A 19,753-nucleotide genomic window follows, 5' to 3' on the forward strand; every position below is an offset into this window, starting at 1 on the left:
TCATTCACACATTATGGGTCAAGAATATCCTCACAATTGTTAGCGAATGCTAGCTAGCGCGCTAGCAGATAAACAGTCCCTTTTCTAAATGTTTGCAAACAATTGTTGGTAGGCAGAATTGGTCTTTTGCCATATTTGACCAGAACTGGCTAGTGTCTAAGGGATTTTAATAATAATAATAATAATAATAATAATAATAATAATAATAATAATAATAATAATAATAGCAGGTTAATTGGGCACTCCGAATTGTCCCTAGGTGTGCTTGTGAGTGTGGATGTGAGTGTGGATGGTTGTTTGTCTCTGTGTGCCCTGCGATTGGCTGGCAACCAGTCCAGGGTGTCCCCCGTCGACTGCCCAAAGCCAGCTGAGATAGGCTCCAGCACCCCCCGCGACCCTTGTGAGGAATGAGCGGTCAAGAAAATGGATGGATAATAATAATAATAATAATAATAATAATAATAATAATAATAATTACTGCAGACAACAGAAAATATTGAGTCATTTCAAAACGCCCAACTGTCTATTAATGCAGCAAAGTAAAATAATTAATTTTATTATTCATTATATACTTAAAGAGCGGCACGGTGGATTGGCTGGCAACCAGTCCATGGTGTCCCCCGCCTACTGCCCAGAGCCAACTGAGATAGGTGCCAGCACCCCCCGCGACCCTTGTGAGGAATAAGCGGTCAAGAAAATGGATGGATGGATTATATACTTAAAATATTGTAAAAATTAAAAATGTATGCTCCAAATGGGACCATTGTGACTTCCTTGATTCCTGTAACATTTTTTTGAGTCAGGATTGTACATACATATTTGTTTCATGATTGAATCATTGCTTTGTCTGAAATATAAAATTAATATTTTTTTTTCCTCCTATGAAAAATATTAAATACACGTTTAAATGAAAAACAGCACCATCTGGTGGAGGAATGCTTCATCTCCAAGCGTTATTACTAGATTAGAGCATTTTTTAAAAAATTACATTCATAATGTTCCCATCCATCCATCCATTTTCTGAACCACTTGCTCCTCACAAGGGTCGCGGGGGTGCTGGAGCCTATCCCAGCTGGCTTTGGGCAGTAGGTGGGTATACCCTGAACTGGTTGCCAGCCGATTGCAGGGCACACAGAGACGAACAACCACCCACACTCACAATCACACCTAGGGACAATTCAGAGCGCCCAATTAACCTGCCATGCATGTTTTTGGAATGTGGGAGGAGACCGGAGTACCCGGAGAAGACCAACGCAGGCACGGGGAGAACATGCAAACTCCACCCAGGAAGGCCGGAGCCTGAACTCGATCTTGCGTCCTCAGTACAGGGAGGCGAACGTGCTAACCATTCATCCACCGTGCCGCCGCATAATGTTCCCAAATAATAACATTTCCAATCAATATTCACCAGGGATGTAGTTGATGACATTTATTTCCACATAAAAATGCAAATGACCACATTTTGTGCAACACAAAACTCTTGACTTGATGCCACTTTGACCTTAAAATATACTTGAAAGACGTAAACGACAATATGTCATCTCAACTAAGATACAATATTCCCAAGTAAATACAAAACAACAATAACAACACAAAATTAGCTAAATAAATGCCTCTGCGAAAACATCCCAGCAAATTTCCGACACGCCCTGTAAGAGCTCCCTGCTGGTTTTGCATAAAGTGCATATTAATATTAAATATATTGTCACAGCTACATTATTCTCGCCATGGCTTTATAAACGACAGAAAAGACGGGAAAGGAGTTTGGCGGTAAAACACGAGAGAGCCAGACAATTCCTTAGGTATGCCCGCACAAAATGCTCAGTTTTCAAGCCTTTACATTCTGCTTATTATGATCGTTACAGTTGCATCCTATAGATATAACATACTACTCACAGTAAGTTAAGGATTTGGGGCTTTTGGGTGACACGAATGAACTTAATTAATGTAGAGTGGCCTATTGTAAACTTTGCTGTGGCAAGCTATCTAAAATTACGGCTGTCTTCCTTATCCCAATATCAACTTTCTCTAGTATGAATATAAATATCATTGGAGGCATTTCATGCCGCATTTTACTAACCAAATGAAATGTGTCTTGAAATACTTGGGTCGAAATTGTCAGTTATCTTGAAATGCGGGGGGACAAAAATTCAAGTGCGTTTAAATGTTTCCAAAACCTTTTGTAAAATAAAATCACGCATCATCAACATAGACGAGTGTATACATTTTGCATCCTCACAGCAGGAGACTCAAGGCCAGCAGCAAGCACAGCGTGGGCGTGGTCAACCCCGTGTGAAGACGAGGTCCGGCGGCTTTGGAGGACACGTGGTTGAGCGTCCCGTTGAGCCACAGGCAGGACCGGTCGGCGGCTTTGCAGCACTCCAGGGAGCAGGGAGGTGCCGTGGCGTCCTTGCATGGCGTCGTGGCCGAGCAGTTGGTGGCGCAGCCCGCTGTCCACTGCGTGTCCGAGTTGACCTGTTGCTTTTTCAGCTGCAGGAGCGAAACAATTAGACCGACTTTCCATACGGCGAAAGCGATACAAGTATGAATTTGGCGCCATCTTCTGGAATCTTGTTGTTAGTTCATTGATAGTATTTTTCATCGAGATGTTATTTAGGCTAGTAAGAGCCTCACGTGAGGGCAGTTTATTTTTGTTGAATACTTAAATTACTGACTGCAATCATTTATTGAACATTCTCTGTCTACGCTGTTACAAACCACAATAAATAAATCAAACCAAATATGCAACGCTTGTTTGTGTTCTAACTCTGTACCTTGCCATTCGAAACATTGGACTTTCTGCGCAAATCATGAAGCCTATTTGCTGCCATCTTGTGGCATCGTCAATGAGGTGCAGATTTGTACTATTTGTGTTACTTTTCAAGTACTGAGTTCGTAAAATTGAGTAGCTGGAAGTAACATTTGCAATAGTTTTGTAGTATTAAAAAAAGAGCTTGAATTTGTTGTAGTAAAAAAAAAAAATAAAAAATCGTTTTTTTTCCAATTAAATGATATCAAAAAACAGCTTCATAAGTGGCATAATTTCAAAGACGTAGATAATTAAAAGCGAGCGGTATCTCTAATTAGCCAAAAGTTTGTGTATCTCTAATTAAGAGGTTTAGAAGAAAAATGTTTTGTGTTGTTGTCCAACCTCACCTAAAAAATTGAAGTAAATCTGAGTGTTTAAGGAAAAGAAAAATCTTGTTTGATTTGAAGTAAATGACAAATTTCCCTTTGGAGTTTTTACAGCATAATAATTAGGGATGTAACAATATCCAAACATCACGATACAATATTATCACGATATGAAGGTCACAATACGATAATTATCACGATATTGTGGGGAGGTTGGCAATATTTAAAAAAGGCCACAATATTGTAAAAAAAAAAAAAAAAGAAGCTCATACTAAAAAAAAAGCACAATATTGTGCTTTTGTACAAAACAGCAATGTATATAAACCACCTACAATCTCTAATATTTAATATTGAGGCGCTTAGTTGTTAATGCACGGCATACACACATTGAGTTCCTCCACATATTGACTCGAGTCGGTTCACAGGCATATTACGTTCCCCTTCATCTGACAATTAGTGTATATTTTAAACATAGAAGGGCCAAAAAATACCTAATGAAAATTAAATTGCACTAAAAAAACAACAACTAGCCACCAGAGGGTGCTAGAACTTTAAAAATGGAAATCAACCTGACTTTTTGAACAGATGTGTTGCTTTTAAATATCGTGGACATGATGACGACAATATTGTGGCAGTTTTAATCTCACGATATCACGATATTGCCCTTATCGTTACATCCCTAATAATAATTGATACTGTTCAATTTGTTGATGTTACCAGTCGTCATTTCTTAAAAAGAATGAAAACTATTGACATTACACTGACCTCAAAAGAAAAATGTAAACCTTTCTAAATTATTCATTTAAATTGCACATTGAATATTAACATAGCAACACAATCCTGCGTACACAAATTTTGCTTTCCTCACCTGACAGTGCACCTGTGTGGAGGAGCATGTCTGCAGCGTGTTGCTAAAGCTGGTGTAGCAGGTGGCACCGGTGCAAGTCCCTTGCACGCATTTGTTACCCTGGGAGAGTAAAAGAGGAGAAAAGTTGACCCTGGCGCTGATACAACACAGACAGACTGTGTCCCTTTTTCCACTGCGTGGTACGACGACATATCGGTGTTAGTGTAGCCTACCCTGTTACCAAGGTTATTTTAGTTGCGAAAACTAACAAAAATCTAAAACTAAAACTAAAAAAAACAATTTCGTTAATGAAATAAAATAAAAATAAAAATGCTTTTAAAAAAACGGAAACTAGCCAAAACTAAAACTAAGCATTTAAAAAAAAAAAGTAAAACTAATAAAAAACGAACAGAACCACCCTGAAAACGGATGAAAACTAACTAAATTTAAAAAATAAAATTTAAAATTAAATAAAAACTAACTAAAATCAAAATTCCATGCCTAAAAGCACGACATACACACACTGATAATTGGGCCAAATTTGAGGATTTCTCCCTTTTTTCTAATTAAAGCCAACAAAAGGCTGATGGAAGTCTACAAAAGATTATCCCGAAAGATTATTCTATGGTGTGTCGAGTGGTTTTTCCACAATGATCTGCTTGGAAAACTGTCGGACTGACAATCAGGCCAAATTTGGGCACCGCACACCCCCTTCTATTTCTTTCTTGACCGCTTATTCCTCACAAGGGTCGCGGGGGTGCTGGAGCCTATCGCAGCTGGCTTTGGGCAGTAGGCACCTAGGGACAATTTGGAGCACCCAATTAACCTGCCATGCATGTCTTTGGAATGTGGGAGGAGACCGGAGTACCCGAAGAAGACCCATGCGGGCACGAGGAGAACATGCAAACTCCACCCAGGAAGGTCGGAGCCTGGACTCAAACCCGAGTCCTCAGAACTGGGAGGCGGACATGCTAACCAGTCTTCCACCGTGCCGCCCCACCCCCTTCTAATCAATCAAAAATCGGACTGATTATTGGATATCTATAAAAGATTATCCTGAGCGATTATCTTGTGGTGTGGGGTGTGTTGTGTGATTTTTCTCCCAGATTTGCTTGGTAAACGGTTGGGGCTGACAATCGTAAAAGTGAGGTACACACGCACCGGCAAGCCGTCTGAATTTTTCTTCCCTTTGGATTAAAGTCTGAAAGACCCGATTATCGGATATCTGCAAGATTATCCTAAGCTAATTATCCTGATGTGTGAGTTGTGCCAAGCGTGATAATGTCTGCTTGGAAAATGTCATGTCTGCCAATTGTAAATGGTAAACCTGTTCAACATTCACGATAACAAATCCTTAGGTGTGTGGTCGACAAGAGTATTTTTGTCCTTACATTAACCGTCGTAGCTGGCCAGGTGGGGGCTACGGTCATCGCCATGGTGACGGATGAGGTCGTCGGGGCAACTGCTTTGGCAAAAATAAAGAGACACCATTGCAAAACTGATGCGTGATGATAAGCAGATGATTTTTGATTGCCAAGTGAAAATTGGATGAACAAACGTTACAAACGTTATTGTGCCGTTACGCGCCGCTTACCCGTTGACGTCATCATCGCCAGGGATGCGAACGTGTCGGCGAGGCAGTCCGTGGCGTTGCAACAGTCCGCCGCGCAGTTGGTGTCGCTTGCGTTGGCGCAGCCGCGACTGCAGGTGGCGCTGCAGTTAGCCGTGTAATACATCATGTCCATCTTCAACAGCTGACACAAATTATTATTATTTTTTTTTTACATTTAAGCTTAATTAATACAGTAATTAAATAACTGATAATCAATGTGAATTTATTTGTTTGAAAGAGACTTTTTTTTTTTAAGGGAATGAAAAATCTTAGCTTTAAAGCGAGCAGAAAAGTTGATAGTTAGAAAACGTGTTTTAGCATGACGGTGATGACGTTCCATGTGTTGGCGTGTACCTGACACCGTTCACCGCTGGCACACCGCGTGGCATTTTGACTGGTGTACATTGCGTTACATTCCGAGCAATTACACGAGAATACCGGACAGTATATCTGCATTCGGGAGACAAATAAAGAGGCGAATGACAGAATGGCATAGTAGCTAGCTAGCAATATAAAATGGCTGGATAGATTTGAGTTGGACTTGCCATGTCCATTGTTGTCATTGTCGTACTGGCCATGCTCCCTGTAATGATAAAACGGGGATTGTTAGCACTGGAAAATATACATGATACAAACACATGGGACAAAACCGACCAGCTGAAGTGGACATCGTCATCATCGTGGGGTGCGCAGAGCCAGTGTTTGGACTCATCATGGTTGTGGCGGCGCCCGACACGGGCATGGCTGTGGAGACATGAGATTGTTTACGGTGAGGAACAACACGATTGGTGTAAACTGGCGAAACAAAACATACTGGTGGAGGTGGACATCTTGGTGGTGGACGTCATCATGGTCGAGCTGGCGCTTGGACTGGCGGCCATGCTTGTGGTGGTGCTGGATATGGGCGTGGCTGTTGAGGAGGAGGAGGGGTCAGAGGTGGATACTTGATTACGAGCAGAGGCTGAGCTTTTTTAGGAGGGAAAAAGGGAACCTTTTTTTTTTTTTTTTTTAAACAAAACAAAAAACAAAAAAAACAAACAAGACTTCTATCTTGTTTATATTATGGCTAGTTAGGGGAAGTCAAGCCAACATTAAAATGTTGCATACGCCTCCACTTGTCTAAACAAGGCATTCTGATTAATATTACCTTTGTGGAATATGTGGAATATAAATTAAGCAGCAAAATTCACCTGTTTTTTATCATTTGTTATATCATTTTCATTTGACAATAAGAAGATAAGATCCCCCAACATGTTTTCTTGAAAAGTTTTTAGTTTTTCCTATAATTTATTATTTTTTTGTTAAAGAAAAAAAACAAAAATACATGGAAAAATTACACCTTTTTCTATATGAATAGCATTCTGACTTTTTGAGCTTTGTCTAAATTTGAAACGCTACCAAGCAACAAATTTTCCCCAGGGAAAAAAAATTGTTTAGAGGGGAACAAGAAAACCTTAATTAAAAAAAGAACATTTAAAAATAAATAAAAAGAAAGTTTTTTTTTTCTTGGAAAAAAAATCTAAATAAAATTAAACTTTTTTTTTCTTGGGGAAAAAAATGACTCCACTCCAAAACAAAGTTTTATTTCCTCAAAATTACGTTTTTCCCCGGACAAGTGTATGTTTTGTTGACAAAGGAAAACTTTTTCTTAAAAAAACAAACAAAAAAAAAACAACTTTTCTTGAACCCCCTACCAAAATAAAAAACTTTTCACCTGAACAAAATGAAACTTTTTTTTTTTTTCTTGAATTTTTAAAAAACATTTCTACCACTTAGGAAAGTTTTTTTTTCCTCTTCTAAAATGTGATGTTTTGTTGAAAAAAAAAAATTGTTAACGAGCTTTTTTCCATATACAAAACACTTTGTGGAATAATAATTATAAATAATAATAAAATAATAATTATCAAATTTTATATATATAAAAAAATCCTTGTGGTGTACTGTAATTAAAAAATTACATTAACCAATAGCAAATTGGTTTCATCACTTGCATGTTTAATGTCTTACTTGTATAGTCTATTTTCTTGCTTTTGTTTGTTTGATTTGTTGTTTTATTTGTTTTGTTTTGTTTTGTTTTATCCCTATTTTTTTTTCCTTCCCTCAATAGGTTTTGCCTCTTGTCAGGCCACACTTATAAATAAGAATTTTGTTCTTAATCTGTTTTACCTGGCTAAATTAAGGTCAAATAAACAAATAAACAAAAATAAACAGAACACAACACACCGGTTGACATGGACGCCTTGGTGGTGGTCATCATCATCATCATCGTCGTTGGTGTTGGTGTCCCGCTATTTGGGCTCGAGGTGGCGCCGGACATGGGCGTGGCTGCGGAGGAGGAGGAGGAGGCAGAAGTGGTTCCTGTATTAGGAGCACTGACTGAGCTAGTGGAAGCCGCCTGTGTCGAACCAGCAGCGCTCGTTCCGGACGATGACGTCAGCATGCTGCCGGTTGGCACGGCTGTGGATAAAGGTGTGCTTGTGGTGGTGGCAGCCGCAGGTGAGGATGACGACCATGGCATGCTACTACTGGCTGCTGTGGACAAAGGTGTGCTTGTGGTGGCGGCAGGTGAGGATGGCGACCACGGCATGCTACTACTGGCTGCTGTGGATAAAGGCGTGCTTGAGGGGGGCTCGGCGGTGGCGGTCACGGGCGCTCCTGTGAAAGGCGAGGCGGCGGGGGGCGTGGTTGTACCTATGGGAGTGGAGGCGGCCATACCGGTGGTGGGGGGCGGAGAGGTGGTGCTGGACGTGCCTCCTGACATGGTGAGAAGAAGAAGAGCGAAAAACACAAGACGTGGTGTGACACACGTCCAGCCTGGAAAAAGCACAACGTCAACAATATCAGTCGAAAAAAAAAATAAAAATTGACTATAGGCATATATTTTTAACATTATTTTAACCCACTGTAGCAAAGTTTACACATTAAGGCTCCCCTTAAAAAAAAGTACTAAAATAATGATTCGATTCAAATATATTACATGCCAAAGTTAAATTCTGTAAACATAAAAAAATAAATAAAAAAATCAAGCCTTAAAAATGAAAGTTATTAGACTTTAAAGGTAAAAACAACTAAATTGTACTTATTGATTGTTTTGTGCAACACCAAAGGTAGGCAGCATCCCATAATGAGCAATGTAAATTTCAACATCACCTGGAGCCTGTCGTTGCTATGCCAATCTTTTAAGACTGATGGAGAAGCCAGGACACTGCTTGTGTTCGCAAAACTTTATTCTTGTGCGATTATGACTTGGATTTTGTTATTATTACTTTATTTTTTTAAATGTTACAGATTTTAATTTTATTAATGTTTTCCTTGATTTTTTTAAATAAAAACAAATAAAAATAAAAACTTATATTAAAAAAAATCATGAAAACCTTTTGTCACGTTATGAACTTTCTTGAAAAAATAAAATAAAAATTTTTTGTCTTGAAAATATAAACGATAAATACAAAACTTTTTTCAATTTCAAATTTTTTTTGGTTGTCTTTTTCCATTTGAGAGTTTTCCTGAAGAAAACCTTTTCTTGAAAAAAAAATAACAAAAAAAACTTTTAGGACAATTAAACCATTTTCTTGTAATATTTTGACTATTGTTGTCACGTTGCAGTTTTTGTCTTGGAAAAAAAATCCAACTTAAAAAAAAAATAGAATACTAATAAAAAAACCCAAAACAAACAAAAACCCCCAAAACAAAACAAAAACGTTATCTGCTCTTCGCGGAGGATAAAGAATATAAGCCTGTGAATATTATCTATCTATATATGTTGCTACAATATTTGTGTTCAAATACCAGATTCTTATGGTTTATAACTAACACGATAACTAACACGAGACTGATACTATTCCATAGCCAATCTATGATATTTCCCATTCAGTATTAGCATTAAGCTTGTAGACATGAGCTCAGTTATGTTTTAAATGCACAGTTTGTAATTCTCTGTTTTATGTTTAGTTTGATAGTAAACTTCATTCAAACTACAAGCAGTGTCAATATGATACAATTTCCCCAAATGGAAAAAATGATGCTAGTTAGTTATGTAATCTGAGGAAGCAAATCCAAAAATGGAAACGCTTCTCCTGTACAAACCACACTATACATTTTGTAAACAAGTGCTTGTCAAATAAGAAAAGCTTAATATACCTGTGTACATTTGAAAAGTGGTTGAGGCCATTGTCACAGTGGCGGAAATGGAGCCTGAAATGACAAACACAAAACATAAAAAAAAAAGATGACGCTTGTGACATGCAAAACATTGACATGATCATAAAAGATGTTGTTTGGACAATACATTTCTCCATTATAATGACTTTGTATTGTGTAAGACGCTGCACGCCATCTGAGCAAATATCCTCTGTGAGAGCTTTGTCATGCTCTCCCTTTACAATCCCACCAATTGTTGAAGTGAATGTGATCTCATAATTGTTTGGTTTGTGGCGATGGAGACAAAAGAAAGGACAACACAGAAAATACCAAACTTTTTTTTTTTTTTTTGGCCAATTTGTCTTCTCGCATTACCGTCGCCAAAACACTCAGGAACATGTGATTTAGCAATTGGTCCACCCTCCTTGGCATATATTTGTTTAGCCATACAGTGCTATTATAACCACACACACATCCGTATTTGCGCACATTTTATCCATGCGTGCAATTAAAATATGTTTGTTCCTGGATCAGTCCCGGTGGGAGATCGACTAAGGAGCGCCGCTTGTTTTTTTTCCTCCCATCGCGGCCTCCTCTGGGTTCCACACCTTGGAAACGTAACCGCAAACAGCGGCCTACGTTCATATGGCAACTACATCAACCGGATCATGACTTCATTTGCCACAAACCTAAGAGTTTCATAAGGTGAATAATATGTTGCCATGGTAACACAGAATTGATGACAGGTGTTAAATAAAGTAGCATCAATATCTTAAATGAATAGAATGGGAAATGTAATGAAAATGAATAGTACTGGAAATATTTCCAAATAATAATTCAAAAGAAAATAGACAAAAAAAAAACACTAAATAGCTTTAGTAACAAAAGAATATAACACAAAACACAAGTTAACATAAAAATAACAAAGGAACACACATGAAAGAAAAACATTTGGTATAATGCTAAAAATAGGACACAGCAAATATAAAAAATAAATACAAATATACACATATTCACAAATAAATGCATGCATACAGTATATACATACATGCAGTATATGCTGTATTATTATCAATGTATATGAACGATTATTAATTGATTGCATGCCTATCTGACCTTCACGGATTTAACGTAATGTAACATTTAATAGATATATTTAAAAATATATATATATATATATACAATATAACGGCATGATTACTCAACTCAACTTTATTTCTCGCGCACATAAAAATAAAATAAAAATACCACAGCTATAGCAAAGTGTTGAACGTAATATACCTCAATTATAAAGCACATTAAGATGGAGGTAAAAAAAAAAAAAAATATATATATATAAAATCTATATATATATATAAAAATATATGTCTTCGATCAAAATGTCACAGTCCTTGTTTTAGCTGTCTGTAATTAATATTCCGTATTTTATTATACCTAAAATATGATGTCATAATAATTTTCCTTTCATTTTCATTTGTGCATCCATCTAATAATATGAAAGTTCATGGCACAAAAATATGTATGCATTATCATCTTACTTTATTCCATGACAACTTTGACATTTTTCATAAGTCATTTTAGGCTAGTAAATCATAGATTAATTAAAAAAAAAAAATCGCATAGAAAATAGTAAAGTGACCTCATATTTGTCAGAAACACTTCAAGCACATAGGGACTACTATTCGATGATGTAAATACTGAAAATCACATCAATATTGACAAATTGCATGCATACCAAAATCACATCCGAACACAAAATCCACAATCATAAGAGCATAAATGCTAATTAAAAAAAAAGAAAAGAAAAAGTTTGAATGCGGGTGCACTCACCTGGCGTGGTAGGGCTGGTGTCAGCTGCGGGTGAAGTGAATGAGAACTCCTGCAAGACTTCTGCTCTCTGTCACCTCCCCTCCCCTTTTCCACCAACCCTGAGGCTGCCCTCTCCTGCTGACGCCACTTTGGGCAGCAATGTTGGACGTTGACGCCTGCACCTGGAAAAAAATAATCACATATTAAATCTCAACTGCAATATCAAGAAAAAAAAAATAAAAAATTGCTCAGCTCTAGACAGTTGTGCTGCACACAACAAGCAGCAAATTAGTGGGCATGTATTCTTTATCCTGTGCAAAGAATGAGTAATAGTACTGCCATACTGAGAATCTGGGAGGAGCCCTAACTCCAGTTCTGTATATCCGTTTTATATTGCCCCCGAAAATATGTGACAAAATTGTTTCATTCTCTTACATTGTATTTAATTATTTAATCACTGTATGTTTTTAGAATGTATAAGATTATTATAGAGTGCTATTTTTCTCATTCAAGTACATTACTGTACTTTACTGACTGGAAAAATAGGCTAACTGAAATTTGAACGAATAATTTTTTTCCCCCATAAAATATTTTTTTATCTTATTGGAAAAAAATATCACTTTTTCTTGATTAAAAACAATTTTCATCACAATATTTGGACTTTGATCCCATAATTAATGCTAATCCTGAAAAACTATGACCTTTTTTTGATACATGAGACTTCTTTTCATAATATTAGGAGTATTCTCGTAACGTCAATTATGTCATGGAATATATTTTTCATTGTACTTTTTTTTTTTCTCCCAAAAAGACATTTAATATATTATTGTAATTCTTCGGGTACCTGTACTTCACTTGGGCAATTAATTTTTGCGCAATGTTTTATTTTTACTTACTCCCTACATTTAAATTGACTTTAATTACCTGTACTTTCTACACCTTCATTTGACAAAAGCTCTACTTTTTTTTCAACCTCCAAAGATAATGACGTGACATAAAGAAGGCGTAAATACCAATTTGTATGAAATAACACAAGTAAGGTGTAGGTTTTTCAGTTGGTATTGTTGGCTAACACAGTCCGCAACATTAGCAAAGGTATGAAACTGACTGACTGTTTTGTGTATAGTGTTGTGTTTATTTTTGATTGTGGGAATGGTGCTGCGCTTGTATGGGGAAAAAGGTATGGAAACACATTGTCTTGATAGCATAAAAGTGAAGCCAAATCTATCTATCTAGCTAGCTAGCTGAGAGCTAGCTAGCGAGCTGAGAGACTAGCTAACTGAGAGCTAGCTAGCTAGCTAGCTGAGAGCCTAGCTTTTTTTGTACTGAATGAGTTGAATCTTGAATGAATCTTTTCTTTTTTAATCACTAAACTGACACATGTCCCTGCTAAGGTGTGACTACTTTTTCCACCTGTGACAAAAAAAAAAAAGAAGAAATAACTGAGTGGATTAAGCCTCGTTCCTGACAGGTGATATTTGAATGTGGTTTATGCAGGCCTTTGGTTTCGGTGAAACACAATGTGAAATCAGACCCCCCCCTCCCCTCCCCTCGATTCTCCAGCAGCCTCCACCGACACCCCCCCTCCCCATACACAACAATTACGCCTTTGTGACCGACACAAGATTGAATTCTTTGCTGGCGACACAAAAGACACTCGCACAAATCATGTGACGCTTGTGCTCTTTGCATCACACTCTTGATGTTGTAGTTATTGTTTTTGTTTTCAAAATGATGCACTATGAGAAAGTCGCAGTGTTTGGAACAGTTTTAGCCTGGCAACATATTTAATTTCTGCTTTCACCGGACAATGGTGCACAAAATACCTGTTACCTGATCACATAGAAACTAAGACGCCATCCATTGTTCTATTTCGATGTTGAATTTTATTTTTAGAAGATATCAGATGGCGTTTTTCCTCTTTGGCCCAGAGGACTCGTCAGACCACAGCACATTTTCCCACTTGGTGTCAGTTCATTTCAGATGAGCTGTGTGTTGTTCATATATGGCTTTCACTTTGCAAGGTGGAGTTTTAACTTGCACTTGTAAATGCAGTGACAAAGGTTCACCTGAGCCTACATGGCAATGACACCCGTTTTTCATCCAGTGCTGCCTGAGGGTTCGAAGGTCACATGTAATTCAGCCTTGGTTTTTGGTCTTCATCTTAGATTTCTCCAGATTCTCTGAATGTTTTGATGATATTATGGACCGCAGATGATGAAATCCTTCATCATTCCACGTCCAAGCGAGAACCCAACCGATTTTATGATTGACAGTCCTTACCCCGTCCTGGTCTCACCTGAGGACAGAGAGAACACATCGAAAGCAGGCTTATTCACGGCGTTTACAGGCAAGGCTCAGCGAACCAAATTAAGCAACCCGCATGCAACTGGACTGGACAACTCGGCGACTAAGAGGATTAGACGCGATTTACGTCGCCAGCGGGATGCATAGCAACAGGTCAGCGTGCGCTACATTAGCGGAGGAAAGTTGACGCCATTGAAGATTAAAAAAAAAAAGGTGGAGGTACCACCGTGTTATTTATTACCTTATTTTGGTCTGATTTGCTTCGACTGAGCATCGGACAAAGGTTAGTGGATATTTTTGTCTTTGCACTTTTCTGTTTGCTGTCAATCAAAATGAAAGTGATGAGGATTTCTGTTTTGTGTATTGCGATGAACCACTACGTAGTTACGGTTCAGCATTTGTGAATTCTTAGAAAAAATAATCTGGGGATGTTTTTGAGCACAGGCCTAAGTGATAAATGTGTATAATATAATACTACTACTACTACTACTACTACTACTACTACTAATAATAATATTGATGGTGATGATGATAATAATAATAATATTGATGTGATAATAATAATAATAATAATAATAATAATAATAATAATAATATTGATGCGATGATGATGATGATGATGATGGTAATAATAATAATAATAATAATAATAATAATAATAATAATAGTTACTTTGGCACCAGCTAGTTGAATTTTTCTGCAATTAGGTTTAAAAATAATATAATTTATTGTTCGTGTTTTTATACTGCGTTTGAGTCTTATTTTGCTGGCAATTCTTAAATACACCTCATGCAAAGTGAAAGTGAAAGCACATTTTTGCTACTGCAAATACTAATGCTTTGTTGTTACAATTTAAACATTTAATATTGGATGTCAATGCCAAAAGTTGAGTTTAATGAAATACTGTTTTTGTTATTCTGGCTCGTATGCTATTGCTAACTAATGCTATTGATAAGCCTTATGTGACGGTGTTTTCTTTGCATCAAATAATTTAACTATTATGTTAAGTTGTTTATGTACCATGGTCTCACGATTATACATGTACATGTGAGATGAATGGTGTTGATGCCGTATGATCCTCTGGTGTCTATACACAATTACACACCCTTTATTATTACAGAATTGTAATACTAAATAGTATTTTGTTCACTCTTTAGTCATATCACCACCATGTGAGGAAAACATGCACCCTCATGATGGCAGCATGCTGTGGAGCGTCTTTTCATGGACTTTTAAAGGGATACTATGCACCTGCAGGTTCCTTTGGGTGAGAGTTTCTATTGCATCATCCAGTGTTTGACAACCTTTGATCAGCCAAGGCACATATCCTACATCACAAACCAAAAATGTCACCCTTCTGAGTGCCCACTGCTGAGCTTCAGCTACTCCGCCACTAGATGGCGGCAGTGAACTTCACAACATCAGGCCAACAGCAGTTGACACTGGTTCCCTTGCTGCAAATACAGGAAAGGTTGATGTCCACTGAATTTTAGCACAAATCATAGAAAAGGCAGAAAAAAGACAAAAAAATGATAAAGATTAAGTTCCGAAAAAAAGTTTTCTTCACATTCTATTACAATTATTTTTTACTAGTGGGTTTTGATGTTGCAGATTTGTCCATACAATGCAATCCAGTTCCTGCCAAGGGAAAAGCACATCATAGGAGAAAAAAGCATTCCTCAAAAACAACCTGTAGGTAAGGTCAAGGAAGTCTGTTTACCTATAAAATCTTTGATCTAAAGGGAGCAAATGATATAAAATTGACTTAGACTGTGATTGCCAGGTTGCGAAAGCAAGATGGTCGCCGCCGCCGCCATACCGGGCTGCCCGGACCGCACTGCAGCCCTCCAGAAGAGGCTGAGCAAAACCGAGCAGGACATCCTGTCGCTAAGGACGAGGATCGCGTGCGAGAGAGCATCATGGGAAAGGAAGTTTGCAGAGTTGCAAAGAAAACAGGAGATGCTTTGCAATCAGGTATGACAGCTAAGATGGACAAAAGGATGGAGTTCAAGTGCATATTTATTTTTTTTGGTAAATGGTGTGGTGTCAGTTGTATGTCCATTGAATTGTGGCAAAAAGTGCGGCGAAAATGGTTAAATTATTTACATTGAATCACATTATGTCTTTACCACGTTTTTATAAAGTACAATAATATAGAGCGCTTTTTTTCTTATAAAAACACATTACAATTTTTTGGGGGCAGGTCATAAAGTATTAATGCCTTTTCCATTCATTTCAATTAGTGTGAAAACGATACTTTTATGTGCACAGATCATCTTTGAGGCTGGCGGACTGACCAGAGCGGAGCAAACAGTGGACAATGGAGACGTATTTGGCGAGTACTCAAGCAAAGGCAAGTAGTAAGAGTCCACAAACATTTATCCTCCATATTGACCTTTTCACCATAATGTCACATATGCTCCCAGGTGACAAAAATTCAGATTTCACCACTAGTAAACAAATCCTTACAAGTCTTTTGACCAAGGCAGAGCGGTGAAATGGATAGTGTGCTTTAGAGCTGGCGATAGCTAGCATGCTAGCTATTATGTTTCGCTAAATCGTTCAGAGACAACTCAACCAAACATTTTCTACATGAAATATTCGCTTCTGTACAACTATTTAGGACATCTACATGATTTTTTTTTCACCTAAACAAGTTCAGATGGATACAATTTGATTTAGGGCTGTGGAAAAAAAAAAGTCGTTTCAGTCTATTAACACTCTCTAGTGGTGGAAAGTTGATACTGCAGTCACGCAAATCCACCATTACTCTATTATTTGGCAGAATATAATCAACATATAACTGTATTTGGGGTGAATATCAGGTGAAAGTGCCCTAGTGCCTATTGTTTACAAACATTCTGAAACACTACTCACCATCATCGGTATATCTTTTCCAATTAGCTTTCAGTGAGCCTCGGCATCACGACAGAGGATCTGATGTTTCATCTCGAGGAAGCCCGTTGTCCTTGTCACCAGCACCGAGCTCCACGTCAACCTCGTCTTGCGCTTCAGCATCAAGGTACAGCTCATAAGAAATTCATACATGACATATTTAGTGAGTGTTAGGGGAGGCATGGATCAGTGGTAAAGACGCCACTTCACTGGTGGTCCCAAATGATTTTCTGCCAGGGACCGACCGGTTCAAGGTACTAAGGTTGTGCAGATTTTTTGAAAATGAAAACCAATATGTGCTCCCTCTTACGTGCTCCAGTTAAAAAGTGATAAAGGAAAAAAAATAAATAAATATATATATATATATATATATATATATTAGGGGTGTTTAGGTTAATTTCGTCAACGAAAACGAAACAAAAATAATTTTGTCAACACACATTTTTCATTGGATGAAAACTAGACTAAAACGCTCATTAACAAACAATAAGTGGGACTAAATCAGTATGCATTTTTGTCGACTAATGCAGACGATTCGGCGAAATATATCACGATACTACATCGCGCGATTCTCGAATCGATTCAATAAAAAAAAATCGATTTTTTTATTTTTATTTTATTTTTTTTAAGAGCTCAGAATTGTTCATTCGGTAGTCTTACCGATTCAACATCTTATCATCATTGCCTTTTTTTTTTTGTGTGTGTGTGTGTGAATCGATTTTTAAACTTTTTAATGGAAAAATATTCAACAAAACGTCTGACTTCGGGTTAGGATTCACACCTTGAGCATGGAAGAATGTTATATGAACGGAACATTAAGCCTTAATATTTTATTTTAATGTTGTTCAAACATGAAACAGATTACAACCTCTATAAGACTGAAATTTCAGATAAATAAATAATACATTTTCATATAAATCTTACACTCTACAAGCTTACTGATTAGTATTTTCTAAATTTGAATGAAAAAAAATCGCAACAATCGACTTATAAATTCGTATCGGGATTAATCGGTATCGAATCGAATCGTGACCTGTGAATCGTGATACGAATCGAATCGTCAGGTACTAGGCAATTCACACCCCTAATATATATATATTCCACAGCGTTCGATCAGGACGCTCTCTGGGGCCGCACCGGGTTTTTGTACCCCACTCCCCCTTGGACCTGCACCTGGGCCACCGGGTCCGAATCATGCTGCCTTCCGGCCGAATCAGCACAGGCACCATCCGTTTCCTGGGCCACCTGCAGGGAGAGTCGGAACTCCACCTCGGGGTGGAGCTGCAGACGCCCGATCATGGCATGCGGGACGGCCACCACAAAGGTCACTGCTACTTTGACTGGTGAGGGCCCAATCAAGTCTTTTCCTATAGAAAGTCAAATAACAGACATGAGATCGTCATTGTGATATTAATTTCATATTTGTCTCTGGGTTGTGTGCAGCAAACCTGGCTATGGTGCCTTTGTACCTTTCCACAAGCTACTGATGGCCTGGGAATGACAACCACAAAGAACTGCAGGACTCACTTGAAAGTGGATTGAATCAACTTTGTGCGTTCGAAATGTAAATTCAGCGAGATGCGAGTAGCACATGCTGTGGGTTGACGTGAGGACAGTATGCAGGAAACGGATGCATTCAAAGCCACGCAAAACAATATCGTTATTCAGTATCTTTAAAAACCGGTTGAGCACAGAAATGCAAAACAATCAAACAGTTCCTTATGCATACTTACAAAGCTTGGTCGCGTGTTTTAAAGCAAATAAGCGTGACTGACTGACAATTATCCTAAATTCAAACTCACAAGTGGTCTGGATTATAATCGACATCAATGGTGTCTAAACTACGCGGGCCACTTGCGTCCCGTCATACATATTTTGGCGGCCCGCGGCATATAAGAAAAATAATGTGTGACATGGCCACAATAGTATTTATTTATTTTTTTTAAAAAGAGGGTGGATTAAACTTATCTCGCTATGAAAACACACAAGTTTACAGTTAAAATAGTCACTGAATTTCTGTTTCTAACACTGTGAAACTCAAGAAATGAAAATTGTGTCACCCACTTGCTGCTTAGTGTCAAGGTCCGAATTGTGGAAGAAAAAAATCACATTAATGGTTCTTTAAGTGTGGCCAGTTTTCTGCAGATTGCTCTTGTGGTGGTTCAGGGTGATGAATTAGGATTCACCGGCTGCTCAGTGGAGAATTTTGCTGATTTACTGGATTTTCACCGATTTTGGAAGGCCCACAGAATATTGTGTTCTATTGCTATAAAAACATGGAACTTACCAAAAGAAATATTAGATTATAAAAGTATAATTGTATCTGTTTCCGTTTTGGAGCAATTAGCATTCAAATAGAGCTAAATTTCATCAATATTCACATTCCTGGTGAAAACACTGACAAAAAGAGCTTGTTGCAACATGGCCTTGGCTATCTCTTATCTTGCTGCCACCTTCTGGTTGTTTTATTAAATAATTACCATTTCTTTACGCCATCTCTTAATGTCAGAAGCTGCATCAAAGCCTTCGGTATGCCCTTGCATTAAAAAACAAAACAAAAAAAACAAAACGTGTAAATATGTTTTTGGGAGTGAAGGCCAAAGTATTATAAAACATATATACACGTTTTTGGGATTGAATGAGTTAATAAATATTTGCCTTATGACCTTTAGCAGTAGTAGTTTTGACCAAAATAACTACAATGTAAAATTGCCTCATTCATTTACCGTGTTTAATAAATAAGTTAAGGTTAAAAGAAAATATGAAAGTGGTCCTTGCATCTTACATTGTCTTTAATGTGGACATGAAGTAAAACCTACCTGCTCATTATTGAGTGTGTACTGTAATATCTCCCTCTCTCCCTCTCTCCCTCTCTCCCTCCCTCCCCCCCCCCCCCCCCCCTCACAAAATCACTCTCTCCCTCATGCAAAATCAAGTGGATTCATGCATGCCTCACACGGGTCCACCATTCTGCGGAATTTCAGTCATTCAGTAACCCAGAAAGGTAT

The 19,753-nt window shown here is 37.8% G+C and overlaps 2 protein-coding genes across 8 annotated transcripts; one reads left to right on the forward strand and one right to left on the reverse strand.

Annotated features, from left to right (window-relative positions):
• Positions 1-1,433: 1,433 nt before the first annotated feature.
• LOC144022522 (uncharacterized) lies at positions 1,434-11,857 on the reverse strand. Of its 6 annotated transcripts, none has more exons than XM_077527391.1 (12): positions 11,565-11,857; positions 9,735-9,788; positions 8,286-8,408; positions 7,818-8,195; positions 6,409-6,504; positions 6,249-6,338; positions 6,140-6,177; positions 5,949-6,044; positions 5,577-5,736; positions 5,374-5,447; positions 4,004-4,102; positions 1,434-2,490 (listed from the first exon to the last, which is right to left on the reverse strand). In XM_077527391.1, the coding sequence occupies exons 2-12, from the start codon at positions 9,763-9,765 to the stop codon at positions 2,236-2,238; spliced, it is 1,440 nt and encodes a 479-aa protein (XP_077383517.1). In that variant the 5' UTR covers positions 9,766-9,788; positions 11,565-11,857; the 3' UTR covers positions 1,434-2,235. The 6 variants fall into 6 exon arrangements, with proteins under 6 accessions (XP_077383517.1, XP_077383519.1, XP_077383518.1 ...); XM_077527393.1 differs by having other exon boundaries at positions 7,818-7,919; positions 8,310-8,408; positions 11,565-11,856; XM_077527392.1 differs by having other exon boundaries at positions 7,818-7,919; positions 11,565-11,856.
• A 2,125-nt stretch (positions 11,858-13,982) lies between these two features.
• Positions 13,983-19,574, forward strand: LOC144022481 (uncharacterized). Of its 2 annotated transcripts, XM_077527328.1 has the most exons (8): positions 13,983-14,133; positions 15,008-15,117; positions 15,462-15,546; positions 15,634-15,824; positions 16,122-16,203; positions 16,755-16,872; positions 17,852-18,088; positions 18,189-19,574. In XM_077527328.1, the coding sequence occupies exons 2-8, from the start codon at positions 15,034-15,036 to the stop codon at positions 18,244-18,246; spliced, it is 855 nt and encodes a 284-aa protein (XP_077383454.1). In that variant the 5' UTR covers positions 13,983-14,133; positions 15,008-15,033; the 3' UTR covers positions 18,247-19,574. The 2 variants fall into 2 exon arrangements, with proteins under 2 accessions (XP_077383454.1, XP_077383455.1); XM_077527329.1 differs by lacking the exon at positions 13,983-14,133 and having other exon boundaries at positions 15,057-15,117; positions 15,620-15,824.
• Positions 19,575-19,753: the final 179 nt, after the last annotated feature.

This window comes from Festucalex cinctus, chromosome 7 (assembly GCF_051991245.1).
Source record: "Festucalex cinctus isolate MCC-2025b chromosome 7, RoL_Fcin_1.0, whole genome shotgun sequence".
In the NCBI taxonomy this organism is placed as follows: domain Eukaryota; kingdom Metazoa; phylum Chordata; class Actinopteri; order Syngnathiformes; family Syngnathidae; genus Festucalex; species Festucalex cinctus.